At 43.2% G+C, this 23,204-nt stretch overlaps 1 protein-coding gene across 6 annotated transcripts in view; it reads right to left on the bottom strand.

Annotated features, from left to right (window-relative positions):
* LOC137546793 (EF-hand calcium-binding domain-containing protein 4B-like) overlaps window positions 1–23,204 on the bottom strand; it is a 125,037-nt gene that overhangs the window by 31,996 nt on the left and 69,837 nt on the right. For 4 of the 6 annotated variants that reach the window (XM_068269645.1, XM_068269650.1, XM_068269647.1 and 1 more), the window contains exons 9-10: window positions 18,772–18,817; window positions 14,177–14,268 (exon numbers count right to left, since the gene is read on the bottom strand). In XM_068269645.1, the coding sequence (XP_068125746.1) occupies window positions 14,177–14,268; window positions 18,772–18,817 (138 nt within the window). The remainder of the gene's footprint in view (window positions 1–14,176; window positions 14,269–18,771; window positions 18,818–23,204) is intronic. The other 2 variants (XM_068269648.1, XM_068269649.1) reach the window with 2 other exon arrangements.

Genomic DNA, 23,204 nt, shown 5'->3' with positions numbered 1-23,204 from the left:
CACTTGCTACGGATCTATGGGGTTAGCGATGCGCCTGGGTTATGTTCTGACTACCACTACCACTATAACTATTTTGTTATTATTACGAGAGGGGATATAAACAATGTATTTTTAGTTTCAAACATCTCTTTATTGAAATATTCAGTAGTCAGCAACAACAAAATGTATTTTACAACATGTTGCCTTTATCTATTTTCTTTTTTGTTTCACTGCGGTGGGCGGAGATTAGCAGGGATTGCGTGCGCGATGCGCGCGCATCGCCGCTTGAGTGACGGAGCGATCACCGTTAGCAGACTCAAGAAAAAAAGAAATGGCTGTTTCTTTTGTTTGTACAGCACTGCAATCTAATGCAGCGCTGTACTGAGGACAGCTGAGTGACACGGCTGTCCCCTAGAGAGGCTCCGATAGCGATCCCCTCTCATACGCTGATGCCTATGAGAGAGGATTGCCCTGACTGACTGGTGGGGGGGGGGAATAAATAAAATGTGTGTGTGTTCTGCATCGTATGGCTCTGCAGCGAGCTATTAAAGCTGCAGAGCACATAATTGTAAAAGATAGCCTTGTCACGTTTCAAACCAGCAGTCACTGATCATTTCACTGTCTGCACCTATTGCCTTTCACTATCTGCCAACTTCTGGGTCAGAGGAGATTGTGAGGAGAATTGTCTGCTAATCCTAGTTCAGCAGGTAGAATGAAATGTTCTTTCTTGCTTCATGATGGCAGAGCTGGGATTTATGGTGTAAAGTGAACATCTCACCACCTAAGTTAAAGGACAACTAAAGTGAAAGGTATATGTATGTTGCCAAATTTATTTCCTTTTAAGCAATACCAGTTGCCTGACTATTCTGCTGATTCCCTGCCTCTAATACTTTTAGCCATAGACCCTAAACAAGCATGCAGCAGATCAGGTGTTTCTGACATTATTATCAGATTCGACAAGATTAGATGCATACTTGTTTCTGGTGTGTTATGCCGACACTACTGTAGACACATAGATCAGCAGGGCTGCCAGGCAACTGGTATTGTTTAAAAGGAATTCAATATGGCAGCCCCCATATACCTCTCACTTCAGTTGTCTTTTAACTCGCCATGCCCACCTAAAGCTGAAATATTGTGTAAGCCAAAGATAACAGAAGGTAGTCATTTTGTATAAAATAACTTTTTTTACAGGCTACATTAGAGCAGGGATGTCAAACTCCAGTTCTCAATGGCCAAGGTCATCACAGATTTTTGGCACAGCTCAAATGATTTGATGGGACTGAATCAGAAAAGGTGCGGTGGCATAACAATAGACCCTGGATGCATCCGCAGCGGGGCCCAGAAGCCACAGGAGGCCCTGTCCTAAGAGACTGACACCTATTGTCACCAATTGTTCTAATGGCTGCATCTGCTCAGCCCCTGATAATAAATCATACAAAGTTTTGTAGACAAAAATTTGTAGACAGTCCCTATTCGGTGTGCAGCAGGCTCTTTTGTACAAAGCCCAGCCCCCAACCTCGCTATCTCTCCTCAAGTGCTGTGTACCGTAGTAATGCTGCAGGAGTCTGCAGAGCCAGTTCTGTTCCATCAGAGATGGACAGAGTGAGTGTAATAAGCTGGGAGCACACTCGTCTGTCGGTTTTCTGTATGCGTTTTCTGCACACCATACGTGTCTGTATGTGTGAATGCGGTTCTCATTTTACCTGTGCAGAAAGTGGGAGGAGGGGGCCCCATCCAAAGTTTTGCAGGGGGGGCCAGTGATTTCTGGTTATGCCTAGTGTGGTTCATCAAGTAATTCACATTTCTTAATTTTTCAATCCATACTAAACACTACATGGATATGGCCATCAAGGACTGAAGTTCGACTCCTGTGGCTTAGAGGATTGTGAAGGTGGCCATCTTTATCACATATGCAAATAAATTGAATTATTTATATTGAAAGAATATTATATCAAAGCCTATAGTATGTCTGCAGCAAAATTACATTTCTCATTGATCCACATATGTGATTGTACTGTCCTGTCTTTTTGAAGAACCTGTCTAAACAGATCAATTGGAGCTCCTCCTCACCTACAGGGGGAGGCACTGCTGTATGTGACCCCTCCTTTCCTCCAAACCTCCCTTGATATCTCTGCACTAGGACTCCTCTCTCTCCTTTCTCCACCAGCCGGGCTTGCTGTAGTTTCAGCCCACTTATGTGTGTCTCTAGGTTGGTGAGATGAAACAAACTCAGGCACCTTCCCAAAGGGATTACTGTATGTAAGCACAATAAGAATATATTGTGGGCACTTCTGCTTAGTTAAAGGGAAGGTTCAGGGACTGTTTCAAAAAAATAAAAATCCGCATCCACTTACCTGGGGCTTCCTCCAGCCCGTGGCAGGCAGGAGGTGCCCTCGGCGCTGCTCCGCAGGCTGCCGGTGGTCTCCGGTGGCCGACCCGACCTGGCCAGGCCGGCGGCCAGGTCGGGCTCCTTCCGCGTTCCAAAATGCGCCTCACGGCGGCGCGCTGACATCATCGGACGTCCTCCGGGCTTTACTGCGCAGGCTCAGAACTACTGAGTCTGCGCAGTAAAGCCCGGAGGACGTCCGATGACGTCAGCGCGACGCCGTGAGGCGCACTTTGGAACGCGGAAGGAGCCCGACCTGGCCGCTGTCCTGGCCAGGTCGGGTCGGCCACCGGAGACCACCGGCAGCCTGCGGAGCGGTGCCGAGGGCACCTCCTGCCTGCCACGGGCTGGAGGAAGCCCCAGGTAAGTGGATGCGGATTTTTATTTTTTTGAAACAGTCCCTGAACCTTCCCTTTAAGCAAATGAATAAAGCAAACTCTTAAAGAGGAGCTGTCAGCCATACTATCTCAGAAAAAAACCCACATATATAAGTAGATAAACACTTGCTCTACTTACATAACATATGTATTGCACTGTCCACTGATATTAGTGATTTTTCTACAGTACAAAAAAAGAACTCCTTTGCAGCATTTCCTATTTAAGTGTGGCTATTTTGAAGCCAGTCCTGATGTAATTTCCACCCTTAATCTCCTCTGCTGATTTGCCTGCCTTTCACTATAGAAAGTGCATTGTCTCAGCATGAGAAATATTGGCCAATCAGAGAGGAACAGAGGGGTGGGAGGGGAAAACAGGAGGGAAAGAGGCTTCAGCCAATCAGGCTGCATTAGTTAAATCTAAGGGGAAATAGAGAAGCAATAAAGGACAAGAAAAGTAATAGTGATTTTAACTTGTTGATTGCCTGGTTAGCTTCCTTATTACTTGTTAACCAGATAAAAATAAAGATTTTTTTTTTTTTTTTATGCCCGACAGTTACATTTTAAGAATATTTAATTTACAATATCAGATGCAGCATGCTCCTTGCCAATTATGGAGATATTGCTGCATATTATCTCAACTTAATTCTCTGCTTTCATCTGAAATAATTTTACTTAGCGGTTTTAATTATTGTTCTATCCTTTAATTACACTTTTAATGTCAGTAGAGCTTGATGGCTTACTTCTGCAGGTATGTCAGACTTAGCTCCTAAATCATATGAATTTCCAAATTAGGATTCTTCCTTATTATTAGACTTGGGATTCATTCAGGAGGTTGAGGATAGATAGCATTCCAGGAAGTCTTGTGCAGACCTCAGGAAGGCTATGCCTTCAGCTATAAGGTAGCCTTGTCATATTATGGCACATCACATAAATATTGTGCTTTCGCATAAATATTGTAGGGCTTAGAACAGGGGTGCCCACACTTTTTCAGCTTGCAAGCTACTTTAAAATTTGCAGAGTCAAGGAGATCTACCAATTTCAAAAGTTAAGCTTAGCAAATAGCTGCAAAATCCTTCTCCTACCGATGACAGGAGATCGCAAAGGCCACAAACAGGCCAGCCCAATTATTCTGCACAGTTGATAGCCTCTGGAATCCATCCTGTCAAAATCCTACTATAAATCCCTCAAAGGAGCTATGTGAGAAATTTGCTTGCTACTTTTCTGACAAAGTGTCCTCTATTCGGTCTCTCATTCAGTCCACAGCACCTAAGACTTATTCACCTCTTGTTAATAGTTTCAAGAACAACCTAACACCCTGGACTGACTTCAAAACCATTAATGAGAAAGAGATCTCAGACATCCTCTGTCGCCTATTCCAGACAACCTGGATCCTGGACCAACTAAACATATGCTGAAATGCCCTGACCTGTTTGGCCCAGCATTTCACAAAATAGTAAATTGCTCGCTGGCCGCTGCAAGCAGGGAGGTTTCCTACCTCTCTAAAAGAAGAAATCATCAAGCCCCTTCTTAAAAACCTTCCATGGATCCAGATGCAATGAGCAGCTACAGACCTGTCTCCAACCCCTTCCTAGGTAAAGTTATTGAAAAGGCTTTCTATGTGCAACCTGAAGCCAGGCTCTCAGCAAACAACATCCTGGACCCTCTACAATCTGGCTTTAAGAAACACCACAGCTGTGAGCAGCCCTCATTCAAGGCTGCAACGATTTGCTCATGGCGAGGGACAGAGGGGAATTTTTGCATCCTAATCCGGTTGGATCTCTCAGCGGCTTATGATACAGTTGACCATGAAATCCTGCTTAACAGACTGCAGGAGTACTGTGGCATCAATGGATCAGTCATCCAGTGGTTCAGATCATTCCTGACTGACAGAACACAGAGAGTATCCCTAGGACCTATCATGTCCAACCCTGCATCTCTAAAATTTGGAGTGCCACAAGGATCAATCCTATCCCCTCTGCTGTTTGCAATCTACATGTTACCACTCAATACAATTATCCAACAACATGGCCTGATGTACCACTGCTATGCCGATGACACGCAGCTATACCTGTACTTCAAGCCTGGTGGAACAGACTCTACTCCAAAAATAAATTCTTAGCTGAGCTATAGGCATGGATGAATGATAACTGGTTAAAACTGAATGCTGACAAAACTGAGGTCCTTGTTGTCCAAAGCTAGTGCTTGCCATCAAAACAGCTCTATCCTAAAGCAACACCAATCAGGATTGGGAATTCAGACATAAACAGCTCCAACCTTGTGCGCTAATCGATGGCGAATTGAGTTTCAGAAATCAAATTTCCTACTTTTATCTGAAGAACATTGCAAAAATTAAACATCTGATTCCCCCAGAGGATCTTCTAACCCTAGTTCACGCCTTCATCACATCACGGCTGGACTACTGCAATGCCCTTTATGCTGGCCTCCCCAAAAAGGACCTGTGTCGCCTGCAATTAGTGCAGAATGTTGCTGCCAGATTGCTAACATACCAGCCTCGCCACTGTCACATGACACCAATCCTTTGCTCACTGCACTGGCTACCAGTAGAATGGAGAATATGCTTCAAGATTGGACTGCTGACATTCAAATCCCTGCACAATTTGGGCCCTGGATACATGAAGGACTTGCTGAAGCTGCACCACACCTCTCACAACCTCAGATCAGCAGGTTCTATAAACTTGGTCACTCCCAGAGTGTACCTCAAAACCTTTGGAGACAGAGCTTTCTGTCATGCTGCCCCTACTCTTTGGAACTCCCTACCACACTCAGTAAAGACAGCTCCATCCCTGGAGCTATTCAAATCAAGACTGAAAAGCCACCTGTTTAGCCTGGCATTTCCAGACTTATAGAATTCTTCCTCTGTTCCACGACTTACCAATCAACCAATTATTGGTCTGAGCCATGCTTACGCACTTTGAGTCCTATGGGAGAAAATCGCTTTACAAATGTTATTTGTTGTTGTTGTAGTATAGAAACCTAAGTATAGGTGCCTCCAGTATAGGTAGCTAAGTATAGGTGCCTCCAGTATAGGTAGTAAGTATAGGTTAGGTAGCTAAGTATAGGTGCCTTTAGTATAGAAACCTAAGTATAGGTGCCACCAGTATAGGTAGCTAAATATAGGTGCCTCCAGTATAGGTAGCTAAGTATAAGTGCCTCCAGTTTAGAAAGCTAAATATAGGTGCCTCCAGTATAAGTAGCTAAGTATAGGGGCCTCCAGTATAGGTAGCTAAGTATAGGTGTCTGGGTGCCATTAATATAGTTATCACTTGCCTACCTCTAGCTCCACCAGCGATGTCTGTAGCTCGTCCTGGTCTCAGCTCCTTCAGCTGCAGCTGGCTGGAGGGCAGATGAGCAAGCCAGTGGCTGAGGGAGCTCTCCGACAGGCAGCAAGCATTAGTGTATGTGGGAGGAAGTGTTGTGCCCTTCTCTGCTTGGAAGCAGAGAGCTGAGGCTCTGCAGCGTTATGATGACCCTGGGGTCGCAATCATTTTTTTTTCTGACAAATAGAAACTAATTAAAAAAGCACATAGAAGCATGGGGGTGCAGCTGTGAGTGATTCTACCTGATCCGGCTATCTCCCCGGATCTGGTAGTATGTTTTTTTACTTTAATGTGCCACCTCGGGTTCCCTTTAATGGATCCAGCTCAATAGATAACTAGCAACAATGTCAATAGTGTTAGTGGACATCTGAACTCACATTAGTATTTAAGTAGTCAAAACTTCAGTCAAATATAATTTGCTTCAAATGACTTGTCAGCTACTCAAGAAGAAAGGTACATTATTTGACTAGGTAAAACTGAAACAATAAACACACATCTATTGTCTGACAAAAATAAAACAAACCTGAACTATTATCTTAATATTGCCACACCTTTCAGGACTACCTTTCAAAGCTTGCAATTAAATCTAGTTGTTTTAAAGTAGCTCTTGCTTTGATGCAGGTATGATACTGGAAGGTGGGGCATACTGTATGAGCTGCAAAATCTCAAGATGTGTTTCTTCACACAATTATGTCACAACATCAAAGCAACTGGTAAAATATATACAGCTGAAAGTGGTATTGCTGTTGGGATTCTGGTTAAAGTACATTTTTTCACAAATGTCTGACATTCAGTTCAAATATCAGTGATGCTTGAAAAAATACAGTTCAACAGGCTATCCTACAATGCCCTGATCCACCAATCAACAGATGGGGAAGAGTAGGGGACTGGGGAAACCATGGCCTCGATTCATCATTGTCTTTGCGATAGCTTTTTCCGGTTCGTTAAATTACCGAATTCAAAGTTTATCGATTTCTAGTTGTATTCATCAAGGTTTTTCCGCATTCGGTGTGAATTCGATAACAATGCGGTAACCATTCGGTAATGTGTCAATATTTCCATTTTACAGCGGTAATTTAACACAAGGCCATAAAATTCCTGTGGAATTGTGGGTAAAAAGGCAGTCCTTTGAACACCACAAAGCAACATTCTGAATAGGGCTTAACACCTGGACCAGGATTCTGGAAGTGGCTTGGGACAATCCTACAATTTCACCAGCTACGGCTTGATAGGAGCCTTTTCTGAAAAAATGTAGTGCAGATAGCAATTTAGTTAACCCTGGCACTGCCTGTGTTTTCTTACAAGATGATTCAAGAGAAATGCCGATGTCCTGGTATAGCAAATAAATCTATTCTCTTGCAAATTAATGTAGTTTTAGACCTTATTCTTGCCCTTCTGCGCCTTTGAATCAATCTCAGCTGATACATAACCACTTCAAATGGCTCCATCTTCTCTGTCAGCAATGATCTGGCAGGAATAACGACAGCGCAGTGAAGGAGATAACTAATCCTAAATGTAACAATAAACCACGCCCACTTTCATTTTCATAAATTGCACTTTCTTCTGTTGTATCGCATCATTACTGAATGATTACTGAATGCTCGCTAACAGCTGTAGATAACGTTGATGAATCCTGAAATCAGCTTATTGAGTTCGGTATTTTACCGTAATTGATTCGATAAGTCTTGATGAATCGAGGCCCATGTTGCTGAAGACAAGCATCTTGTTTGATGTTCATATTGCCTAATATATGTACCAGCAGCAGGCATGTCATCTAAGCAGAGGCATAGCTACAGCAGAGCAGCCCGTGCAACTGCAGAGGGCCCAGAGCTGTGAGAGGGCCCCAACTCCTAACCTTCCCTTTCTCCAATAAAGGCGTCCATCCTTCAGATCAAGTGTTTTTGTCACTTCAGTTGTTATGGGTGTGAAGATTATGATGGCCATTAGCCACAGTTGTTTTATGTGTCCTGCAAGATGGATTCCCAGGCTGGGAGGGTCACAAGGGAAGGCAAGGAAAAGGGTGGGAACATTGGGGGGCCCTATCAAAGTTTTGCTGGGGGGGCATGATTTGTAGGTACGCACCTGCATCTAGGAAGCATTTACTGGGTTATATTCTAGTAATTAGATCAGTGGTGCTGAGAAGATATATAGCTAGGACATATTGAGGGCTGGGCCAAGAACTGATTTCTGTTGTTATGGGGGACTTATTGTTAATGCACTTGCACAATATTACAAGGAGGGTCTGTGACTATAGCTGTGTTATAATGCGCTCATCACCATCATCATTGTTTTCTGCTGTCAGTGGGACTTACTGCTACAAGTCTGCACATTACAGCCCTAAATATTTTTAACTGCTCATCAGAATCGATTTGTTCTATCAGTAGGGCTTACTACTATACAAGATTATTTGCAAGTCTTATTGTACAAGATTATTTGCAAGTGCAGCAAATCATCCCAAACCCTAAGGAGCATTGCAAGCAACCAACTGGGAGCAAACCTGAACTAAAAATAAACTTCTGAGATAATTCATTGTATGTATATTAGTATTATTACATAAAACTGCAGTCTCATATTCCGATTTTCATTTTGAGATGTTGAAGCAAATAGTGCTGCTTGGATACCCCTTTTTCAAAATCCACAATGGATTTGGATCCGGATACCCAGATATCCGATTCGTGTCGGATATCCGAGTTCAAAATTTTCTGATCCGAATCGGATATTCGACCTCAGTATCCAGGGTATCCGGGTGGATTCGAACATATGGATAGAAAAACCAGAAGTGGCCTTTAAATTGCTTTAAAAACCTTTTTTTAGGGTAAATGAGGCATGTAGCATCATTATTTTTTAAAGGGAAACAATAATTGATGATGTGTGGACTTAAAATCCCCCCCCCCCCCCCCAAAAAAAAAATGGCTGTCAATTAACATCAGGACTAGGTTCCAGACAGCGGTCGTGCAGCCCACATTGTGTCCAAAGTCCATCCGCACAACTGGGACATGGCAGTTTTCAGCACAGACACCTCCAAAAAATTATGCAGTAATTGTGTTTTTGGTTAAATATAGGTGGTATCAGCACAGCAGCAGTGGCTTGTGTCACCCTGGCGGTGGGAGCAGCAGAGGCAGCAGGAGCAGGGCAATGCAGCAGAAGCAGCAGGTGTAACGTCTGCCAGGAGCATGCTGGACGTGGCACTTGGCAGTGGCACTTGGCACTTTGCACTTGGCACATGGCACTTTGCACGTGGCTCTTTGCACATGGCACTTTGCCTTGGCATGTGGCACGTGGCACTTTGCCCTTGGCACGTGGCACTTTCCATGTGTCACTTTGCACTGTGCAAAGTGCCAAGTGCAAAGTGGCACATGCCAAGTGCCACATTACAAGTGACAAGGGCCACGTGCCAAGTACCACATGCCGAGTGACAGTAAGAGGAGAAGACACTAACTGTCACACTGGCACTGCTCAGCAGCACAGCAGTTCTGTAGTAAGCTAACACAGTAGTACTACTACTCTAACAACTACTAGCACTGACTAGCACTACAGTACTAACTACACAATAACACAGTAATCCTATTCCCTAATCCCTAACCTAACCTATACTGTAGCTAGCTAAGGCTAATAGCTGGCCAGCAGGCAGCAGCTGGCCTGGTCTGTGCACAGCACACACACAGACACATAGCAGCTGCAGCAGCCCTGCAGCACACACTCTGACTATCACACAATGAAATAAAGCTAATTAACAATACAACAATAGTGTAGTGATAGTGAAGGGGTTAATCACTGAACAGCTTTAGGTTTATCACTGTGTACAGCACTTTCTAGGCCAGCAGCACTGGAGCATGTCTCTCAGTGAGCATTCACAAGCAAGGACGGGATTTCTCATCATGGCAGCCCTCCGTATTATACAGGAAGGGGGGGGGGGGCTGGCCATGGTTCCTTTCTGTGATTGGGTGCCAGAGCTTAGGCTGGGAGCCCTCTGGTTGGCTCAATGAGGTCAGGTGGGGCTGGCCAGGGTTCCCCTCTGTGATTGGTTGGACATCATCTACTTAGTTACAGTATCTCAATAGTCGGATTTCTGCGGATATCCGCATTGCCAGCCAACTAACCGCAGATAGCTATCCGGATTTCCACAGAAATCCGGAAGCTGAATCCAAATCGGATAGCTGAAAAAAGGTCGGATATCCGGGTTACCCGAATATCCGGAATCTGGATGAGCAGCACTGAAAGCAAACTGATCCACAGGTGTAAACGATAGATACTTACATGGGTAGAGGGAAGTCTCTGGATCCTCCAGAGGCTTCCCACATCCTCTTCCTGGCCACCGATCCAGGTGTGAGGCACGGGGCGGCTCACGTCTGCACAGTAGCCAGTGCTTCTATAGGGGCAAACTGAGGAATTGCCTAGGGCCGCCAAGCTGGCTCCTCAAGTGTTCCCTTCAAGCAAATAATGGTCGCCTGGGGCCCCTGAAGAGTATTCAGCAGCAGAATAAACGTACCTGTCCTGCCGACTTGCTCCTCTATCAGTCTGTGTGTTTCCGTCTTTATCCCAGTTGTCCGCCTCTTGTCAGTGACTTGGTGGCATGTATGTACTCATGCAAGGATGAAAACGGAAGCACGCAGAATGATGGAGAAGTGCACCGGATGGAGAGGTGAGTTTGCTATGCCGTCATATAATCTGTAGGGGCCCCAGGGTCAGGACCACTATTCAGTTGGTGGGAGCCTGCTGGGGAATGTGCTAGCTGTCTCTGGGGACCAGGGGAACACCTAATACTTTCTGCAAAGGGGGGGGAGGGTCAGAAACAAAGGGGCCACCTACTGCCCCTAATGGGGGTTCAGGGTGCCCCATGTCATTTTTGCCCGGGCTCCATGGGGTTTAGAATCAGCCCTGTCTTCAGGATGGCCTGAATTGATTCAGGAAAGGGGCTACATTGAACTTGCTGTCGCTTCTGTCAGATTTTTACTACCTACTGTAAGTGACAGCAACATAGGAGAAAAGTAATTTATGGCTCATTCTACTCTGGAAAAAACATACTTCTTATTTGTATATTTTTGCACATATTTTACATTTTACAATTTTTCGCCATAGTGCCCCTTTAATCTACAATAGGGACAGATGCCTGCAGGGCCGGGCCGAGGCATAGGCTGGAGAGGCTCCAGCCTCAGGGCGCAGTGTAGGAGGGGGCGCACAATTCATTCAGCTGTGCATTAAGCAGAAAGAAATAAGAGAAGGGGATACATAGCAGTGACTGCAAGCCAGATAACTAGATATTAAGGTGTTGGGGAGGTTGTGGGCCCTGTGGCCCTCTTAGTCTAATAGCAATCAGTGTGTGACAGCTGGGATGGGAGGTATGGAGGGGCGCAATTTGGTGTCTCTGCCTTGGGTGCTGGAGGACCTTGTCCCTGCTCTGGATGCCTGTGAATATAATAGGGATTAGACTGTGCTCTCCTCTGAGGGACAGTTAGTGAAATGACTACAGACTTTGTAAAGTGCTGTGGAACATGTCAGCACCATAAATACACAATAATAATAATGTAACTGATCATTGCACTGTGCCTTGGAGTTTATCCTACATCATTTCTCCCATTTTAGAACAGGCAGGTAGTTTTGCCTGCTAAATTTTAGAGTAGATACTGCCTGTAAGTACAATCAGTGCCCTTTTCTGGGTTTTGTTTTCTTTCACTATGTTTTCCAGTGGTATAGCCATAGGGGTTATGTTTTCAGTCAACTGGCTAGACAGTCAACGTAGGAAGTATTCACTATTAATTCTAAAAGTACAAAAAATGACAAATGCCAGAATTACATATATGATATTGTTTTTCCATTAACAATTCAATAAAATGTGACTGTTTTCCTTAAAGGGACTCCGAGCAGTGCAGTAACTATGGAAAGATGCATACCATTTTGAAGCTCTCTTTCTCCTCTTTCCAACAATATATAAACCGCCACCCTACGCCTTTTAGTTTTCGCTTTTTTTGCGATCCAAATCGTGGCAAACGCGATTTCGATCGCGAAAATAACAAAAACTAAAAGGCGTACGGTGGTGGTTTATGTGTCGTTGGAAAGTGGAGAAAGAGAGCTTCAAAATGGTATGCATCTTTCCATAGTTACTGCACTACTCTGAGTCCCTTTAAGCTTTTTCCTTACAAAACACTGTTGTAATCTAATGGATGACCTGTATGGTAATGCATATTTTGGTTGTTGAAGGTTACCTCAGAGTATGTTATAGTGTTTTACTGCCTGGAGTGATCATCTCACATCATTCATCCTGCTTGTCTTACCTCAGAATAGCAGATTCTGACTTGCTGCTACCTTGTATTACTCATATCCTGCTTGTACTGAAGACCCTTAATGGTTTGACTTTATATAACTGTTATTTTTACTTTCCTATGACATTTTCTTGCAAAGCAGGTTAGTCTACCTTTCATTAAACTGTCAGTGACGTTACAGGATGAGCTATGAATTAAGGGAACTGAAACTGTTACAGCATCATCTAAAAATACTTTCTTTCCTCAGTGTTGTATGTACAATTATATCATTCTTATAGTTCATTTGAAGTATCTTTGATTTACTCAGACATCAAAGATTTGTCATTAAAGTAAAACCAGTCTCAGATGGAGTGTGCTTCACGCATCTGAGATAAGAGGGAAACTGCGTCACTTCCGCAGTGGCAGTAGAGGATTGTGAGGCTGTGAGCACACCACTGTTTCTAGACCTGTGGGGCCCACATGGGAGCCTTTTCCAATTGTGGCATTAACTCTTTGCTGGCGAGTCAGACGATACGTTGTGTCGTTGGTTCCTGTGAATGTAACAACCCCAGGCTCATCTAAAAGACAGAAGGAGACCAGAAGCCCAATGGTGCAGAATTGTGTACGGACAGTGCAAAATGCTACGGATGTATATGCTCACAAAGGTGGGTTGCAAATCCTTCCAACCACCGTCAGAGCAGACGGGAAATTAACCATCCTCTCTCAGTTTTCCAGGTCTGTGTCAGGAACTGTTTCTGGTTGCATACCGAATGTTCTTTATGACAAACTAAAAAAAACTATCACCTCTAAAGAGGTATGACAAGACACTTAAAACAGGGATGGAGGTAAGATAGGATAAGGGCTGGTTTACATGGATGCTTGGCGACATTTACCGCCAAGTGTTCGGGACTCGTCAGCTAAACGCTCCCATTCAAGTGAATGGGAGCGTTTGGCATTGCGCGGTTACCAGCGATTACAGCGATTATAGTCGTTTGCGCAGACGCAGCATTCCGATCCCAATTTAACACATCGTTTCGGCTGGCCCTAGAAGCCGCATGCGCCGTCCAGGGTTGCCTAGCCGCCGCGGCTTCATGTCTCCCTGTGGGGATGGAAAACGCTGATCGTGACTGGAAGCTGACAATCTCTGTACCGCCGCCCCAGAATGAGACGTCACAGGTCGACGCGGCTTCCGGCCGCCCCAGTGCCGCCTGCCGTCCGTGTGAACCAGCCACAATAAAGCTGTTGATCTTATAAACCTCTCTTGAAAAATTTGGACCAGTCTATTGAAAAAAGGTGTTTTGAGTGCATAAAATTTACAATGAGTTTCATAAGTGCTTTAAAACTAACCTACCTCTTTCTGATGCCTAACCTCTATCTCTCTTGTACATCTAATACTAACATCTACCCTTGCCCAATGCCTAAATCTAACTTTCCTCTCTGGTTTCAACAGGTTTCAATTTACTGAGTACATTATATCCAGAGGCTTACTATATCAGAGTTTACTATAATGAGATTCTACTGTACTTACATCTAAAGTTTAAAAAAAGTTTTCCTTTCCCTGCCACTGCTGTACCCCCATTCTGTTCTCTCTACATGCGCTCTTTGTGCACTCCCACACAGCTGTGTGTAGCAGCCACTTCCGGGGGCGTACTGAGCATGCACGATTTGTAATATTTCTGAATCGCACATGCAAAGGCCGCTCTCAGCCATGGCTGCTGTGCACCATCATGAGAGAGTGCGGAATGCATGTTGGAGCTGTCAGCCGAAATACCCCCCCAACCCCGCTATGGTACTGTAGCTAATTGACATTCTTCTGAATGGTCCCCATTATCACAAAAAAACATCAGTCATACTCACTGGCTTTCAGATTCCTGCAGGCTGCTTGCTTCAGGCTCTGGTTCTCTCTGCTGAGCCTTCTGAGTTTGGTCCTGGAAGAAAATCTGGTAGAACTGTGTAAAACAATAATTTAATACTTTTGAAGTTAAAGGAAATGTATACTGAGAAAGACATAAAGGATGGCATCTCTATTTTACTTTAAGAATGTTGTTTTCTTTGCTGTCATGACAATGTTTTTGCTTCAGTAGTATCTACCTGCAACAAGCATGCAGCCAATGCAGTCAGGCAAAGCTTAGATGACCTGATCTGCATGCCAGATCTAATGCCTGGTATACACCATGCAATTTCCCATCAGGTGGATGGGTCGATAGATAATTTCTGATAGATCCGATCGGATTTCTGATTGTTTTTCTGATCACTTCTACAGAAATTGATCAGAAAAATGATCGGAAATCAGATTGGACCTGTCAGAAATTATCTAGTTGACCCGTGTATCTGGGGGGAAATTGCATGGTGTATACCAGGCTTTAGAGTTCATTCACTCCACCTACATTTTCCTGCAATGTTGAATTACTTTAGAACGGATTCTGACAACACATGGTATTTAATAGGCTGATTTACTGTATATCTATTGTGTTTGCACATCCACATTTTAATCAGCACATAACATTGGCTGCATTTTTAAGATGTATTGTATTGCTGCTTTGAAAGCATTAACAAGAGTGGATGTAGCCTTAGTGCATATAAATAGTGTAATACATTGTACTTGTCCTTATTTTTGATAGGTCCGTAACTAACAGCTAAAAATGGATGCCCTCCTTGTAGTGTGTCCTACCATTTCAGTGTCCCCATTCATGATATGCCCTACTATTCCAATTCTGTTCTCATAGTGTTCGCCAGAGTTCCATTGTTGCTCCTCACAGTGTGTCTCAGCTATGTCCCATGGTTCCATTGTCCCTTGTATGTTATGTATGTTACAATGTTCTCTGTAGTATGTATGAACAGTCCAGTTACTTTTGCAAACCAATTGTTTCAGTTCTACTGGAATTGCCCCAACTCTCAGGGGTCCTTATGGTATCCCGGGACTGCCTTTTTTTCCCTGCACTGTCCTGCTATTGGGGAAACTGTAACGATTGGTGTCAGCACGCAGAGAGAATCTGATTATTGGTGATCTGCAGTATCACCAAGAATGCAGATAAATACCTGATTATTGATGATCTGCAGAATCACCGATAATACAGATATATTGCTAACCTCTGGACACCTATAGGTATGTGAGTGTTTGGTGTAACAGTAATACTTTGAGTAATGCACCTGCAGAGCAGGTGATCATAGGCAGTAAAGGAATACTGCTCTTGAGGGCACAGGAACCTTCCAGCAGCCTGAGACTCTCCAAGGGGTGGAATCAGGCTGGAGATAGGAAGGACCAGAGAGTGAGTGACACCTGAAGGTGGATGTCACTATCTGATCTGGAGACTATCTCTTAAGAGGAGAGATAGCTCTCGAGGTCGGGCACGTCTGGTCGGCAACACACGGACAGATAAAGTACAAAGACAGAAGGCTGATTCGGTATCCAAGGCAAGCAGGGTCTGGCAACGGAATATCAGATATGCAAGGTACCGAATCAGAGATCAAAGGGATAGTCAGGAAAGCAGTAAGTCATAACAGATATCAACAATGCCTAGTCTGGGTGTGAGGTCCTTGGTCTCTACACCCTGGAACTAGTCTGACGAATAACAGATAGATAACGCAAGTTCCCTAGTCTGGGTGTGAGGTCCATGGTCTCTACACCCTGGAACTAGTCTGAAGTATAACAGATGGATAACACAAGTTCCCTAGTCTGGGTGTGAGGTCCGTGGTCTCTACACCCTGGAACTAGTCTGAAGTATAACAGATGGATAACACAAGTTCCCTAGTCTGGGTGTGAGGTCCGTGGTCTCTACACCTTGGAACTAGTCTAAGCATAAACAGACAAACAGTACAAGTAATCTGGCTCAGTGGGAATTCCCAGGTCCACCTGGTTTAAACGCACTGTAGGATCTGACTAAGGTCTGAGTGCTTCCACGTAGTGTTCGCAACGGCAGACAACTTGAGACTGGCCAGCAGTAACTATATATGGAGTAGTGCTCTCCAGCACCACCCCTAATTGATCAACCAATAGTAAGCTGCTCTGGAGTCAGCTGATCGGCGTGATCAGCTGATCTCTCCTTGCCCAGTATAAGAGTTCTGCCTCTCAGCGCGCGCATGCGTATTCCTAAGCCTGTGTGCACTAACAGACTCAGCCACACCAGACACACGCTGCCGCGTGCAAACCGCCGCGCTGGACGTGGAACCAGCCGCCTTACTGTTGTTACATGCGGCGGCTTTTCCGCGTTCTGCCCTGTTACCAGACGCACGCTTCCGCGTGCAAACCGCCGCATTGGACGCGGAATCAGCCGCCTCCTTAGCAGCACACGCGGCGGCTTTTCCGCGTTCTCTCACAGAAACTATACCAGAACACTATTGGGGTCATTATAATGGAGGTAGTACACAAATGGGGATACTATAATGAAGGAAGACTAATGACGGACACTCACAAATCCTGATTATGCCCCGGTAAATATCACATCATATGCTGTGTGCATCTATTGTTTATATATTAGCCACATCGTTAAACTTGTGCCTATTTGGCCACATCCACCTTCACTGTTCTAAGGGCTCTGCACACTCTATCCCTCCTGGTTTGTCTCTCTTTCTCTGTCTCAATGTTGGGATGTATGAGTGTCAAAGTTTTCTGTCATTCAGTAGATAAGTCCAGATGTGGACACAAGGGGACATTGGAGGACATGGGGGACAATAGAGGACACAGAAGGACACAAAGGGGCACGAAGGAGGAGACAAGGGGGATAATAGAGGACAAAGGAGGGCAATAGAGGACACAAAGAGGCATGAAGGAGGACACAAGGGGGACAATGGAGGACACAGTGGACAATAGAGGACACAGGAGGACACAAGGTAGACAGGGGAGGACACATAGGGACATAACAGGTACAAGCGGGACATAATAATTGGGTGCGTAGAACATCCACAAGACGCCCCTGCACCATATATGAACCAGGTTTAGTGTATTTTTTCCCTTGGTTTTTGTCCTGTAAACCTAAGTGTATCTTATGGTCAGGAGTATCTTATCATCTAAAAAATATGGTATAGCGCTGCAGCACTCCATACTGGGTGTTATGGAGAATACACTGCACTTCATACTGGGTGTTATGGAGAATACACTGCACTTCATACTGGGTGTTATGGAGAATACACTGCACATCCACTGGGATGCAGTTGCAGTATTATTCAATACTACTGTCACCCATACCAATCTATATGTGACAATAATGTTATGGAGATCCAGGTATAGGTTGGATGTAAAGTGTACATGGATTCCCCGGTGTATTGTCTTTGGGGTGTATAGGGCTCTATGTCTGAATAATTCGAATAGACCGTTTGAGCGACCCTGATGTTGTAACATTCTACAGTTAGAGATAAGGATAACATTCCAGCCCTAATAGGACCATAGTATCTTTGTGAACAGGTTGCAGGCTCTGTTTATTATATTGCAATTGTTAACTCTTACCTGACCTAGAGCACTTACATACATGTAGATAAAAAAAACTCTACACTGACCCTCACGCTGAGCAGAAACTCTCCCAATAACTTTTGTAATCTACCTCAGCTTTCTTGAATCCTAAAACAAGCAATTCTTCCCAGGATGTGAAATCTTGGTCATTCACTTTTCCTTTACTTTAAGATCCCATGGCATCCAAATGAATTGCTTTACCCTTCGCCACTTCACCACTGTTTATAATAGTGACATAATCTGCATTTTCCAGTTCTGACTGCAACGGGAGGGAATCGTCTAACATCTGTATCTAGCCTAAAGTGCAATTTCATTTAAATCATGTCAATAGTCATGTAGATTAATACCCATATTCTAGATTCAAGGGTTTGTTTGTTTTTGACACAGTAACCAAACAGCTCGGGTGACCCAAAACCACAAGGAAGGTATTGCAGTCTGCACGGATTAAGTCGCTACTTTAATCAATGTGGAACCTTTGGAAGTATTTGAAAAAATCATCATTTGGTTCTAAATGCTGGTTTGCTTTGCCAACTCTACAGAAGCGATATATGTGCTACTCTCATCAGCAAGCCAAGGATATTACGCAGAACTACAGTACTGTACAAAAGTACTACACAGGTGTGAAAAAAGCTATACATTAAAAATGCTTTTTTAAATAGAGGTTTGGGTAGTTTGTTTCTTATCAATTAACAATGCAATGATCCTAAAAGATGCCTATTTCTTGTAAAGAGCACATTTTGAAACCCAGTATGCTTTGAAATCTTTGTGTGGAATAGACCCGCCGTGGCACTAGTTAAGTATTGCAGTCATGCTATGAGCATATCACACGGCAGTTAGAAGCATCGCACGTATGTTAAGAGTTCTGACAGGACTGTGCACAGCGTTATTATCCCGCACTGTTTGTGGGTGGTAGGTTTAATAAATTACCCGCTTTGTATTTTTTAAACTGATAAAAATAAACAGAACATGGACAGACGTAAACGTTTTCAATACAGGATTATTTTACCTGAGCACTTGGAATATTCATGGATGCTTCATTTCCTGCTGCCTCCCTGTACAAAACCAAATAACCATAATAATATGTTAGATTGGATTTGACTTTATTAGTATATTTATTAGTTGCTGGTGTGTTGCAGTAAGGGAGTCGTGGATTAGTGTGGTGTGTCAACGTAATCAGGTGATAGATTCCTAAGGATTGGACTTGCTGGTCGCAGCTATCCCCTCGAGCATAGGGGATAGAGTGTAGAGGCACCTACACTCTATCCTCTATGCTATCAAGGCATTTTGTATTGACCTAAGGAAGGGGGCCATGACTCATGAAATGCGTTGTCAGATTGCTTTTTTAATAAAAACCTTTTTATTTGTATTTTAAAATACTTAAATAGAACACACATTGGATGCCTCCATCCTACCCATTACCAGTCAGAACCCCTTTGGAGGTAATAGCTTTGCAGTTTTTCTGGGAAGTCTATCTTACTACAGGAGAGCGACCATCCAGTATCCAGCAGGACCTGGAGTGCTGAGCAGGGACGGTTAATTCCCTGCTGGCCTATATGGTGGTTGCAGGAACTGCAATCCATCTTTGTGAGTACAGTGGCTTGCAAAAGTATTCGGCCCCCTTGAAGTTTTCCACATTTTGTCATATCACTGCCACAAACATGAATCAAATTTAGTGGAATTCCACATGAAAGACCAACACAAAGTGGTGTACACGTGAGAAGTGGAACGAAAATCATACATGATTCCAAACATTTTTTACAAATAAATAACTGCAAAATGGTGTGTGCATAATTATTCAGCCCCCTTTGGTCTGAGTGCCCAGTCTCTCCCTACTTCTCACCTAGGTAGTCTTGGCACTTACAAGAATCGCCAAAGAAAAACAAACTATATTTTTAATAATTAGACTATGTAATCTTCTATCACTTTGACTAATTGTTAAAAATGCTTCGGTTCCTTCCTCTGAGTCTATAACATACTGTCCATATTGGTAATAAGAATAGGATATCTTCACCATGCACACAGCCCAAATATAGACATCCTGATACTCTGAGGCCCTGATTTATTAAGGCATCTCTAGATATCTCTGAGCATCTCCAGATGAATATTGTAAGTGATCTAGCAAACATAAACTCTATTTTTTAATTGTCTGCTATTGGGTGGTAAAAGGATCAACCAACTTGGGGATACTATTAAACATAATAAGGGTTGGTGAATGGCTAGTAAACAGGGGCGTAGCAATAAGGGTTGCAGAGGTTGCGACCGCATCGGGGCCCTTGGGCCAGAGGGGCTCTCCCTCAACTATAGAATTAGCTCTCTACTGGTCCTGTGCTCAAAATAATCACTTCTATAGATACTTTGAATAGTGGTAATCATTAACAAGCTGTTCCCCATCCCCTTCTTGCACCTCTGACACTGTAGTTGCCATTGGCAGGTTTTGGTGCACCGTATCAATTGTTATGTATAGAGTCCTTGGGGGGCCCCATTGTAAAACTTGCATTGGGGCCCACAGCTACTTAGCTACGCCACTGCTAGTAAATTAGTTGTATGACTGCAGACTTACACAGGTGTGCATCTACAGTGAGAACAGACAGTCCTGTATGACAACAAATTCCTGTGGATGCTGTATACACCAACAAGAAGACAAAAACTAATTCACAAATCTTTGAGAAACCCCCACTATGATCTAATATGGTCTGCATGATGGAGGAAGATTCTAACTATTTAAAGGGAACCTGAAGTGAGAGGAATAGAGGCTGTTATCAGTTGCCTGGCTGTCATGCTGAGCTTTTGGCTTTAGTTGTTTGAATCACACACCCTCAACAAGCATGCAGCCAGTGGATCCGAATGGAGTCAAAGCATCAGATCTGCATGCTCATTCTGGGCCAGTGATATATTATTAGAGGCAGAACATCAGCACAGAAGTCAGTCAACTGGCATTGTTTATTAGAGAATAATGATGCCTTCATCCAAATTCCTCTTACTTCAGGTTCCCTTTAATAGCAGTAACCACTTACAATATCACCACCAGAGATCTCTGGAGACGCCTAGTAAATTAGGCCAGCAGACTTTCTGCAGTCACTATCGCAAGTCTCATGCCTGGGCTGGCAAGGAAGACACAACAAATGCCTGTCACTTTTTTTCAATAAACTCAAGAGACTGTCTTTATTTATGAAATGTTACTGTAGGTGCTGCACATGTCTGTAGCCACACATCTGCTAATTTACTAAGGTTTCAGCAGCCCATTAAGTTTGGAAATGACAACTAGGTAAGGGTTGCAGAACCGAACATGTGGTCCACTGTTCTCCAACCTTCGAAAATCAACCACTTTGTTGTTTGTAACTAAGTCAGATATTTCCAAGCGTCAACAGGAAAATGCATTCAGGTCTATAGCATTGCCTTGATTAAAGCATGTAAGTGGATACTATCTGAACACAACAAACAGCCTCTTTCACTTTGATGAAATGCAAATGTAAAACCCAACAATAGACAAATACATTTGTTGCTTCAACCAAATTTTCCAGAGGATGTAAATAACTATTTGTTGAGGAAGTGCAAGCCAAAACAATATCTATATTTAGACACGAGAAGATAATATGACATAACTTCATAGATGTAAAAAATTATGAAGTAGCCCTTGTAATAGTAATGCTTGAAATGCTTTTCATCTGAATTACTAGCCTGAAATAATGTCATTTGTGTTGTTCTGAAAGGCCTGAGCGACATTTTGGAAGCAAGGGCCTCTTGGGACTTAGGCCATACAAAATACAGGTTTACTGGTATTCTATTATATACATACACTCTGTGTCTTCCTGTGGTACTGCTTTTCCCTCCTTTCTTTCAGGGGCTGGCTGGTGATTACTGAGGCTGCTGTATCTGGGCAAAGAACATCTATGTTATGATCCTGATTGGCAGCTGTCAGAAGGAGTGGGGTTATCGGCAGCCAATGATCTTTGATCTCCTGTCACGCTCAGTGATTGCTGTATTTTCCCTTCAGTGTCTGCCAGGACAAGCTGCGATCCCCCTCCCACCCTCCCTCTTTTCGGATCGTCGAACTGTTGTAGGCTATTGCCTTTATTGTCGGTAAAAGTTGCCCACAGTGGTGGGCGGGCAAAGTACTTTAGAAGTTGTTTGACCCTGATTGGTTATTTGATATGCTTGGTTTTTGGATTATTTATATTTTTTACAGTTTTAATAAAGTTAATGTTGAAGTGTTAAATTAATATTGAAAGTATTTAATTAAATTATCTAACAACTTTAATTTGAAAACCGCAATAAACAGTGTCTACGGCCAATTTGCATCCATTGATGGTGTGTGTTGGGTTTTATTATCAATGTTTTTATTTTGTAGTATGTGCCTCTCAAGTCCCAAGAGCTGGAGGTAATTTTGTCATTGGATAAGGTGGAACAAGATATTTTTCACTGCAGTCATAGTTGCTACCACACACTGCTGCACACTTAAAGACAGAAGAGTTAACTTTAGGTTTGCCTGAGGTAAAATGTTTCCTGAATACTACATGCCTCATCACCATGGTGATAACTCTAGAAACGTTATTACAGACAGGAGATAACCTTAATGCTTAGCTTATCTCCTGTCTTTAATAACATTTCTAGAGTGATCACCATGGTGATGAGGCATGTCGTATTCAGGAAACATTTTACCTCAGGCAAACCTAAAGTTACCTCTTCTGTCTTTAAGTTAACTCTTCAATCCTTAAAATAACTCCAAAGTTAAAGACAGGCTGTTTATTAACTGCGTGTGAAAATAACGACAGAGGAGGTAAATTAACTACAGAGGAGGTAACTTAAGGAATGAAGAGATAAGATAACTCTGTTACTGTGTGGTGGTACGTTTTCTCTTGCCTTATTATCTCCAGCGTGATCTTAGTGAATTGAGGCCAATGGCCTCAATTCACTAAACTTATCTCCTGTCTTTAATAACTCTTCTAGAGTTGTTACCATGGTGATAAGGCATGTAGTATTCAGGAAACATTTTACCTCAGGCAAGCCTAAAGTTAACTCTTCTGTCTTTAAATTAACTCTCCAATCCTTAAAATAACTCCAGAGTTAAAGACAGGCTGTTAATTAGCTGCATGTGAAAATAACTACAGAGGAGGTAAATTAACTACAGAGGAGGTAAATTAACTACAGAGGAGGTAAATTAACTACAGGAGAGGTAACTTAAGGAATGAAGAGGTAAGATAACGCTCTCACGTGTGGAGGTAAGTTTTCTCTTGCCTTATTATCTATAGCATGATCTTAGTGAATTGAGGTCAATGTCTCATTCAAACTTTTGCCCTCAGCAGCATTATTATTATTATTATTATTTAGTATTTACGGTATATAGCGCAGACATATTACGCAGCGCTGTACAGTGTATATACATATATATATATATATATATATATATATATATATATATATATATCTTGTCACTAACTG

Source organism: Hyperolius riggenbachi, chromosome 2, assembly GCF_040937935.1.
Source record: "Hyperolius riggenbachi isolate aHypRig1 chromosome 2, aHypRig1.pri, whole genome shotgun sequence".
Classification (NCBI taxonomy): domain Eukaryota; kingdom Metazoa; phylum Chordata; class Amphibia; order Anura; family Hyperoliidae; genus Hyperolius; species Hyperolius riggenbachi.
This window is presented reverse-complemented; position numbering and strand designations above follow the sequence as displayed.